Source organism: Echinops telfairi, unplaced genomic scaffold (genome assembly GCF_000313985.2).
Source record: "Echinops telfairi isolate 266 unplaced genomic scaffold, ASM31398v2 ScPeMD7_31;HRSCAF=116, whole genome shotgun sequence".
In the NCBI taxonomy this organism is placed as follows: domain Eukaryota; kingdom Metazoa; phylum Chordata; class Mammalia; order Afrosoricida; family Tenrecidae; genus Echinops; species Echinops telfairi.
In genome coordinates this window covers 13,853,626-13,864,244 of record NW_022103928.1, presented here as the reverse complement: position 1 = coordinate 13,864,244, position 10,619 = coordinate 13,853,626, and the positions used below count along the sequence as shown (strand labels likewise).

The 10,619-nt window shown below is 48.4% G+C and overlaps 1 protein-coding gene across 1 annotated transcript in view; it reads right to left on the bottom strand.

Annotated features, from left to right (window-relative positions):
- LRIG1 (leucine rich repeats and immunoglobulin like domains 1) overlaps nt 1-10,619 on the bottom strand; it is a 105,197-nt gene that overhangs the window by 52,250 nt on the left and 42,328 nt on the right. The window contains exon 4 of the mRNA XM_045290123.1: nt 6,961-7,032. Coding sequence (XP_045146058.1) covers nt 6,961-7,032 — 72 coding nt within the window. The remainder of the gene's footprint in view (nt 1-6,960; nt 7,033-10,619) is intronic.

Below are 10,619 nucleotides of genomic sequence, written 5' to 3'. Positions count from 1 at the left end.
TCTGAAATGCTGAGCTTCTCTGTGGGACCCTTCTCCTGGGGATTCGGGAACACACGGTGCCCCCTCAGAAGCACAGTTCACTCTGAAATGCTGAGCTTCTCTGTGGGACCCTTCTCCTGGGGATTCGGGAACACACGGTGCCCCCTCGGAAGCACAGTTCACCTCCTCGGTGCAGATCCTCAAGGTGGGACCTTTCCCAATAGCCCATGAGATCGCTCAGCTCCTTCCCCAAACTTCCATTTCTTGGCTTGTGGAAAGGGACGTTTCACATTTCGGAAGAAACAAGACTGCGCCAAATTACCAGTTGTTGCAAAGGAGACAGAGTGTAGAATGCCGCACAGGGTTTCCAAGACTGAAGCAGGGGACAGGTTTAAACCACCAACTTTGCAGCTGGCAGCCCACCACTTACCTCACTGTGCCTCCAGGGCTCTTTTCCATCAAACTGGGTTTCAAACATATCATTCAAAACAAACTAAAGGATTAATTTTGGACAATGAGGTGGGGGTGTCTTTTTTGTTTTGCTATTTGTGGGAGAGGACATATTTATCAAGTACCTAATATTTCAAACCATTCCAAAAACTAATACAGGGACTACACAAGTTATTTCCAGAAGGGGAAAAGAAGGGGCATGCAGTGAGAAAGCAAGCTGCCCAGCCCCTCCGTCGTCTGCCTTTAAGGGGCAGCGCAGCTGGCAGCTGAGGCCTGGGCTGGGTGTTTTCATTTCCCCACGGCTGCAGCCCTGCAGGCTGCTCCACACCACTGTGCCCCTTAATGGTAGAGCCTGGGGGTCGCCAGGATTCCTTAGCCAGCTGCAGGCAACTCCTGCATACCAATGAACTTGCATCTTAATGAATCTGCTACTGGGGGCACTTGGGTTATTTCCAAGCATCGGAGGCACTGCAGCCACCAGGCAGGTGGCTGTAACGTCGGCTGGGCTTGTCTCCTAAAAAGGAAGAGGTTCTCAGTAGCTGGTTGGGGGGTTTTGGAGTTGGGGCCACTTAATCAGAAACTTTTATTAGTGCTTTAGCTACTTAAGAATAGCACATACTGTATATAAGTACTTTGGCGAGACTTTATGATCTACAGCGCCGATGCCAGATGGCTAGGTAGGTATTTCAGTATAACGATATGGAACACAGTAATTTTAACTATATTAAACAATGACATAAATAAGGCCCAGCACTTACTCTGCCAGATTCTGTGCTGCATGCTTTACACACAATCGTAATTCAGGGCATTGCACCCCAACCCCCCTGGAGTTGATCCTGGCTCATGAGGACTCTACAGGGTTTCTAAGGCTGTAAATATCTATTGGAACAGACTGCCTCCTCTTTCTCCCATGAAGCAGCTGGTGGGACCCAGCAACCCAGGCCCGCAGCACCATCCAAGATTATCATCCTTGCCTTCTTTGAAGAAGAAACCTAGGCATAGTTACCGACCAGCAGAGCAGGGACTACACAGCTTGTCATATGTACTTAAAATGTGATGTTAAGAGCCAAAACGCAGGGCCTCCAAATGACATCACTTCCTTATTTCCCCTTCATTCTCTTCATTATTTCACTTTTTCCCAGGGGATACCATCACCCCCTCTCTCTCTCGCGCGCACACACACACACACACACACACACACACACACACACACACAGAGGGAGAGAGGTCCCATGAACACCTATGGATAGAGCACATGGAGGCCTTCCACACTCACTGCCTGAGCAGCACTCTGGAAAGCCCAGAGCACCCACACCACGTGCTTGCAGGGCGGGCAGCAGTAACCCAATCCATTTTTAAAGAGGGACATATAAATAGCCCGCTCTTATTAATAGAGGAGCCTCTCCTGTCTAGGCCTCCTCGCTGAAGGCATGCACTGGTGGGCTTTCCTCAGAGCGGTGGGCAGCTGCACAAATGTCCTTGTGTCCTCCAGGGGCCTCCTGAGGGCTTGTGCTCTTTCCAACTGGCTGTGATGCTGTGTGGTTCGGGGCCCTCCTGAACCACCATCGGCCGCTCGGCCAGCCTGGGCTTCCCTCTGTCTGGAGCTTTCAACTCACCGCTCCTGGGAAACATCCGAGCCCCGGCCAAGGGGAAGTCGCTGTTTGTCAACTGTGGAGCTATTCTGTTTTCCCGCCCACTTTTCAGTGAGGAGCTCCGGTGATGCAGTGGTTATGATAACCACAAGGCCAGCAGTTTGAAACCACCATTCACTCTGGGGGAGAAAGACAGGCTTTCTACTCCCACAGACAGTTACAGCCTTAGAAACACACAGGAGCAGGTCTACCCTGTCCTACTGGGTTCTCAACTCAATGGTGTGAGCTATCTTTGGGGTTTTCTTCAGCATCTACAGTCCTGACAGCATTTTTCTGCCTCCACAGCTTATCAGAATCCCCTTAGGAAAAGGTCTGGATCGCCACTAGTGAGATGTTCCAGTGCTCTGGGAATCGGTGAATTCACCTCATCCATCCCACAGGACACAGAGAGGACTGCTGGTAGCCTAGTGGTTATGCACTGGGCTGCAATATGCCAGGTCAGCAGTTTGAAACCACTAGCCTCTCTCCTCAGGAGAAAGACAGGGAGGCGTTCTACTCCCATAAACAGGTACAGCCTTGGAAACTCATGGGCTCTTCCCTGTTCTATAGGGTCACTATGAGTCAGCATCTACTAGATGGCAGTGAGTTTTTGGTTTTTATCCCCCACACAGGACAGGGTGTGATACTAGAGCATGGAGGCGGTCACGGTAACAAAAATTCCAGGTTTCTTAATCACACACACAGTTGGTGGGCTGTGTGGTTCTGAATGCAGGAGCATTAGAAGGGGCCTCTGCACCTAACGGGCCCTAAGCACTGATCTTTGAGGGGGCTTCAAAGAATTCCATTATCTTTTCATTCCATTTTTTTCCAGGCACTTTCTGAACCTCCCTCATACGATCTCCCACTAATCCTTATAACTCTCATGGCGTGCTATCATATGCGGTTTTCAGGAGAGAGACCAGAAGTACAGAGGAGGTAAATACATGTTTAAGGGCATAATTAGTATTTTATTGTCATTTATAAGCAGGCGCCAGTTTTGCAAGGAGTCGTCTTACTGACAACTTTCTTTTTCTGTAATGTGTGAAAGTTACATTTTAAGCGTCTTAAGGCCGCTTATGTTTTCAGAAAACTTCAGTAGCTTAACTCATTAATGATGGCTAGGAATATTCCCTCCCCTACTAGCCCCAGAAAATCCAGGCCTCTTTTGCCCCTTTTTCACAAAAGAGAAACACTGATAGGTACTTGACTTCACACTCTGTTCTGCTCTGAAGGAACGTCCAATCAACTGCAAGGAACACACGAGCCATATACTGAGCCATGGCTCGCAAGTCAACTGTTAATTGTTCTATGTGGCTTGAAAATCTGCCTTGCCTTTCGCCTGTCTTACCATTCTAGACACTGGGGTTTGGAGGAGGACCCCAGATACAGGAGAAAAAGACCCAAAGTCAGAGCTTGGGAGAACTAAGGCCCAGTACGAGGGAGGACCAGAGCCCAAACCTATGTTTTCCTCACTTCACTCAAATACAGAGATGTGAAATTCAATCTACACCTTTATAATTCTTACACTGGGGAAAGCAGTGTTGCCACGGGGTGGGGGGTGGCGGGGAGAGCTCAGATCACTACCATTTCTGAGCCCTGAGATTCCAACCAAACCTGAGGCCTTGGTTCCCTCCACGGCCTGAACAATACAAGGGTGATGATGAATATAGTGCACAGTGCAATCCCCAGCGTCATGTGAAATCATGCACGAAGCAGAGAGGGCACAATGTGGGACGAAGTGAATGATGCTGCCTGGCAGTGCAGCAACTGTTGGATGGAGGGAGCAAAGGCAAGAGGTAAGGGAAGGCGAGATGGGGTGGATTGGGGGAGGTTTGGAGAGTGTCCTGGAGAGGAAGAACATACACAACCATGCTTTCCCTCGTCTGTAACCATCACTGTTGGGGGGTAAGATGACGGATGTGGAATTTAAAGTAATGCAGCTCCAATTATGGGCAGGCTTTGTCACCAGGCAGGTTTGCTGTCAACCCTCAGCTCCGCCATGTGACAGTGCCCACGCTGAGTTAACCCTCTAACTAAACTTCAGGCGCCTCCGCTGGACAGCAGAACCAGCAGTTCTGTCCTACATCGAGGGTCGCCCGGGAGTTGTTAAGGACAAATACACAGGTGAAGCAATAAACCAAATGTTAAGGTTCACAACCAGCATCCCCAAGGGCGGTTGAAACCAGATGTTCTGGCTGGAGCACCAGCTCCAAAAAGCACTGATGAGAATGGAACAGAAAGCCGGAGAGCAATGGAGCAAGCAAGCGAAAGCTAGGCGTCTGCCTGGTGACTAAGAACACGACTGGGCCTCCCTCCGAGGCAGCTCAGTGGACATGCTCACCTGAGAGGGGCTCCTAACGACTGGACCTACCCACCACGGCCATGCGGCCCGGACCCCCATTCGCTCGAGGCACGCCAGCCCCAGTCCAGGGCTTTCTCGGAGGCCCCTAGACTAGAAGTCCTCCCTTCGTAGTATTCCCATCCGCTCAGCCGTCACCTGCCTGCGCACCCTAACTAAGTTCTCACCACTGCAAAAGAACGGGGGAAGCCCTTATATCACCCTGTTCAGTTTCTCCCTTAGCATGGAAGCTCCTTCCAGGAGGTCGTACTTGTTGTCTGGACCATGATGACTAGACCCTGGACTAGAAGAGTCTCTTGGGCGAGCTGGGAGTGCGAAATTTAAGAAAGCTGCCCCAAAGCACCAGTAGCTAAGATAGTGTTTGATTAAAAAAAAAAAACAAGCATAATTCAAAGTCCAGGATGAACAAAGGAGTACATTTTCACATGAGAGCAGGATTGGCAGTGTTCCTACACTAAGCCATCCTGGCGCCTGAGGCAGAAGAGTAACATTCTTTCTTTAAATTTTTGTTTAACATCATGGAATTTTTTTTTTGCATTTACTTTGGTTTGTTTTTTTTTTAACTATCGCATTGAAAAATTTGTCTTAAACTCTACACCCTAGACCAGTGCCTCACGCACATCACCCTGGCCCCGTTCTTCTGTCTGTTGTTCACTGCACCTTCTGTACCTGGCACACGGTAGGTACTGAAACAAATGCTAGTGGGTACTTGAGTGACAGCAGAAATACCCCGAGTCTCATTCTGCCCAGCTGGAAAGGAAAGCGCTCTGTCTTGAGACTTCCACACATACAGATGGACTATTCCAACCGCAAGCACTGGAGATGAGTCCAGCCTGGGAAAAACCCAGTTACAAACGTGGCCTCCCTCCTTGATGGGACCCCAAGTCTGGCAACCTGGGCGGTGATCATAGTCAGACTTGCCTTCCCCCACCACTGGTCAGTTGACCCTTTGGGAAAATGAGGTCACTGGACAAAGTATTTCCAAAGCCACTTCCAACTCTGAGGTTCTTTTAACTTTGGAATTATAAGCCTATTTTTAACACACATCGTAAAAGCCAAATCAAGAATTTGTAGACGGAGGTAGGGAAAGCAGGCACGTTACAACTTGTACTGACTTTATGAAATATTTTCTTAGAACAAATGATCAAAAATGGGACCAAAGGAATAAACAGTATGTCATGTTATTCGTCGTAATAAAAAGGTACAAAGAACTTTTGTATTAATGTTAATAAAAAATATCTACCAAGAAGGAGTGATGAGTAGATAAATTGTAGAATATCCCTACGGAGTAGTTTTACAAAAACATGAAATAGGCTTTTTGAAAAACTTTAATTGCATGATAAAGTGTTCAAAAACATTAAAAAGGAGACAGGCCATTATAGACATTTTGATCCCCAAATTAAGTGTACATAAACACTGACACACACGACCACTCATGTACACGGGACTTCAAAAAGTTTCTGGAAGAATTCCATTAACTAATTCTATTTTTCCAGGAAAGTTTTGAAGCTCCCTCATACTTTTCACTCTGTGTTCATAATGATCATGTCTGGGTGATGATATTGGCTACTTTAATTGGTTTTTATACATTCCTATAGCTTGTAGATTTTCTACAGTGGCGATGCCTGGCTTCTAACCAATGGTTCTATAAAGTCTCTATGGAGATTAAACTCCTGATAATCCTAACAGCCTTATTAAAGGTAGAAGACTTTACATTAAGAGGAAGCAGAAGATTTTGGCCCAATTTACAGAGCAAAACAAGAGGCAGATCAAGCCAAGAGCTTCACAAAGCTGTAATGTCACCGGGCTTTGACAAGGTATGAAGGTCAAAGGTACCTTCCCTTGTCCAGCTCTGCACACCTGAGGAAGAGAGCAGGGGGTCTTGCAGCATAAGCCACTGCTCAGGGGCCTGCTCTCCTCCTTCCCTGGGAACTGCAGAAAGCACAGCCCAGGAGTGTAAGCCCAAGCAGTCCTAGGAAGGAGAGGTTTGCCCTATACACCCATCAAGAAGCTGGGATTTCCAGTGTTTCCCAATGTGGGCAATACCAACCCTTGGGACACTGGGATGATGGGGTGGGGTGGGGGGAGCTGCAAAAGCAGATTCCTGCACTTCACCTGAATTATGGGCTACAGCACAAGTGATTCAATTGCCAGGGGGATGCTGAGTCACCTTATTTTATTTTTTTCTAAAAATGGAGTGGAGGTAGTAGGCCAAATACTGTATATACTCGTGTATAAGCCGAATTTTTCAGCACATTCTTAATGCCTTTTGCGGTAAAACTTAGGTGCCTCGGCTGATATTCGGGTCGGTACATATGGTCAATTTGGGAACCTGTGCTCCATTCTAACTGGGCAGTAACCCTTCACTGCCTGTCTAGGAAAAGAGCAGGCTGCAGAGTAGGGTGGTGGTGCGTATGTTTGTTGTGGACGGGATGTTGCTGTGCTCCCTCCAACACTGCCACACTGCACAAGGAGGGCAGTAACGCTCCCACCCCATCCCTATCCCCCACCCTCCTCCTAGGGTTCGGGGGAAACACTCACACTTCCCGGAGATTTGGCAAGTCCACAAAATCAGCAGGGTCGATCTCAGAAAGTTTGTTGTAACTCAGGTTTCTGGTAAAACGAGAGAGAGAAGAAAAAAACAATTAAATCAACACTTGGCATTGTGCTAGTCTCAAGAGTCCTCCCTACATCTCCACCCACGGCCCCCGCCCCCCCATCCCCCACAGCGGCTCTCCCATAGAACTGCTCCTGCCCTCTGGTGTTTTTAATAACATTCCTGATAATGAGGTAGGAAGAGCCTCCTTATATCCAGAAGACAGCCAGTCATCAAAGTAAGGTGGGGAGGGTGGAAACCCCACTCACGGGAGGCTGGCTAAAGCAGCATGCATTTCAACGGATACCACTTCCCCACTTAGAACTTTAAAGGTATCCTGCAGCGAGCATCTTCATCTGCACACTTTGCCCGGGATCAAGTCCAAGGCTGGTGTTTTATGAAATTAATGTTTTACTAAAGCATTAAATAGCATCAAGCAGTGACGAAGAGGAAGAGGCAGAAGGATGGACGTTACTGTCTAAACCAGCGGAGCTCAGCCAGGGATGAGGGGTGGGCGCGCTAATGGCATCCGGTGGGCAGGGGCCAAGGATGCTGCTAAACACCAGCAAGGCACAGGACAACAGCCCACACAGAGTGGGTGGAAATCTAAACAAGACCCTCAGACTAAATTAATGCTGAGTGGATGACTGTAATTCTGGATACAAGGGCATCAGTGAAGGAACGCTGTATTCCCACCAACAAACACCCACGGGCATGATCCTCCCACAGGGAGGAGCCACCATCACTGGACACCGGTGCCGGTGCTCGCCAGCCTGACGCAGGAAGAGCCTCACAGGTGAGCAGCCTACCAAGGTAGCAGCTTACATCTCCACGGGAAGGAACAGCATCCTCCTCATTCTCACCAGGTATCTGCCCCTCGCAGGCAGACTGGGGGCACCAGGAAGAAAGATCTCCACAGCTAAGGGTTCTCAGGCCAGCTGACTGCCTCTGGAGCAAATGCAGACGGACCCTAACTGCTCACTTTACACAGCACCTACTTCTTGCCGCTGAAGCACGGCAGCCCCAGGCTGGCTGGCGAGGTTAACAAGTGTCATTGCAGCTGTTAATCCCATCGTACATGACTGCCAATTAACCATTTTACTAATCGTGAGTTTAAAGTCCGTCTCTAATAGGGCCCTGTGTCACGTAAGAGTGGCAATTTTCTTTTAAACTTACTCCAGAGACATTTCAATCAATACTAGCCTGGGGCTGATAGCCATTTCCCTGTGAACTAAAAGACATTTGTCTAAATAAAAGTCAAACTGCACTTGAAACTAATGGTACATCTGTGTTCATGGCACAGCCTGAATTAAAAGCAATTTGTCCCGAGATTATATTACTATAAAGACTGAAGGTGGTAATTTTTTTAAACCACATACTGAAGTCAAGTGGGAGCTTGTCTGTGCTTGGGGTATTTATTAATGAGTGCAGAGGATCAGCAGGCTAGACCTGAGAGGGAAACCGCACATACGGAGAGGTGGTTTTCTCCCCGCGTTAAGCACATATGGGAAAATTGGGGGGTGAGGTTGGGGGTGAGGATATTGCCTCCTCTGAGTTTATGATGGAGGAGACAACAGAAAAAGACACCCGAAGGGCAGACCAGTAAAATGAATGGGGACCTGGCCAGGTGTGAGACAAGGGCAATGCAATGGTGCTCACCTGCCCATCCACCTGGCCAAATGCACACTGGCTCCCAAAGCAAGAGCACCGGTGTAGACCCATCCGCTTTGCAAGTGACGTCACCTTCAAGACTCCTCTATGAAGTCTTCCAAATTCTTGTTATTCTTTCCCCCCCACAGGTAACTCTTGGTGAGCTAAACAAAACACTTGGTCCAAGGAACTGGCAGCTTTCCAACCCTGATCTAGGCTACTGACTCTTGAGGCGGTTGGGTTCAAAGGTCCTTGTTTCCGGCTCGCTCGTGTGTCCCAGGGCTGGCGCTGTGGCTCCCACATTCTGAACTGCCGGAAGGAAATCACTTGCCTCTTTTCCCATTCCACCAGCAACTGACCAAGACTGATGTAAAGTGTGCAGAATAATCAGGAAACCCCTAGGGCCTGGCTTTTCCCAAGACCAGAATAAGTCCACTTTAAAAAGCAGCACAAATTCTTCTTTTAAAATCTCTGCTCAGCTCCTAATCAAAAGTTTGAAAGTTCAAGTCCACCCAGAGGTGCCTCAAAAGAAAAGTCTGGTACTCTACTTCCAAATATCAACCCATGGAGGTCAGTGCCACTGTGACATGGTGGGGGTGGGGGGGTTGGGGGTTGGGCTCAGTTCCACTCTGACATGGCATGTTTTGGGGGGGAAAGGGGGAAGGCATGAGTCAGAGTCGACCGGACAACAACTTGAGAAAAGGTCTTCATAAGCAGTATCAGAACTTACTGAGAATCCAACAGACAGCACTGGAAAAAAAGACATTTCTGAATTGGAATGGAAGCCACACTGAGTTAGTGACTTTTCCACTTCCCATCAAACCAGAGAAGCAGTGTACAGGCAAATGACGATCCGCAGGTTGTTTATAAGGTGCAATTTCCCACCCTGAGTACCCATTACCACTGCCCAGCGAGGGCAGTCTGGGTCAGAAGCTGGGAACAACGGACTTCAGGCCAGAGCTGCCTCAAGAGAAACCAAGCCCTGTGACAAGCTGCTGACGCTCAACGGTTTTCTCTCCCAGGAGAAATGGGGAAGGTGTTTACTGTATTAACAGAATGCATCACACACACACACACACACACACACACACACACACACACACACACGAAGGGGCTTCTCCAAGTCAATGGAAAAGTGGGACTCATCCCTGACTGTTGTGAAGCCTCCTAATATTTAGCTGATACACAGTAAATGCTTATATTAACCGTATATGGACTAAGAAAAATCCTCAGCTATTTTCCTGATCGCCCATTTCAGAAAAACAAACTCCCAGCATGACTTTTCAACACCCATTCCCCCCTATGATGCTCTGCTCACTGACAACACTCATCTCTTTCCCAGAGCTCTGCAGGGCACATGAATTCTTGCCCCACACCCCAAGAACCATCAAAGAAAGAGTTAATCCGTGGGAAGGCCCTAATGAGGCCTCTCTTTCAGGTGGCAGCTGATGTGCACACCAATCTAAAGCATCTCACTTATTTCTACAAACATGACCGCCCCTCCCCAGCCCCAACATCTGAATTTCTCTTCTGTGGAAGGTTTCAGATTCTCCTGTCAAAACAATTTCTCTGTCAGCAGGGCAGATGCTGTCAAAGGCATTTCTGCACCTTTCAGTGGCAAAGAGGGGAGGGAAAGAAACCGTGGGGAGTTTAGTTACTGCCAATTGCAGCTTTCATTAAACATTTTGTCAGCCATTGTCATAACACAAATTTTCCCTGTTCTTGCACAAAGGGTGTGCAGATCATGGAACAATTGAGCCCTGCCATAGATAAGCTTTCAGTTAATCTGCTGAAAGATAACCGTGCGGCCCACAGTCTGCAGGGCACACAAGAGGCACCTCCACAGAGAGCTCAGGTTTTACCCAGCAAGGGTGAAAAAGCAAGCTGCTTCACAGTCTGCTCGCTAAGTATTTTTTTCCGGGGACACCACCACCACCACCCCCCACCCCCCCCC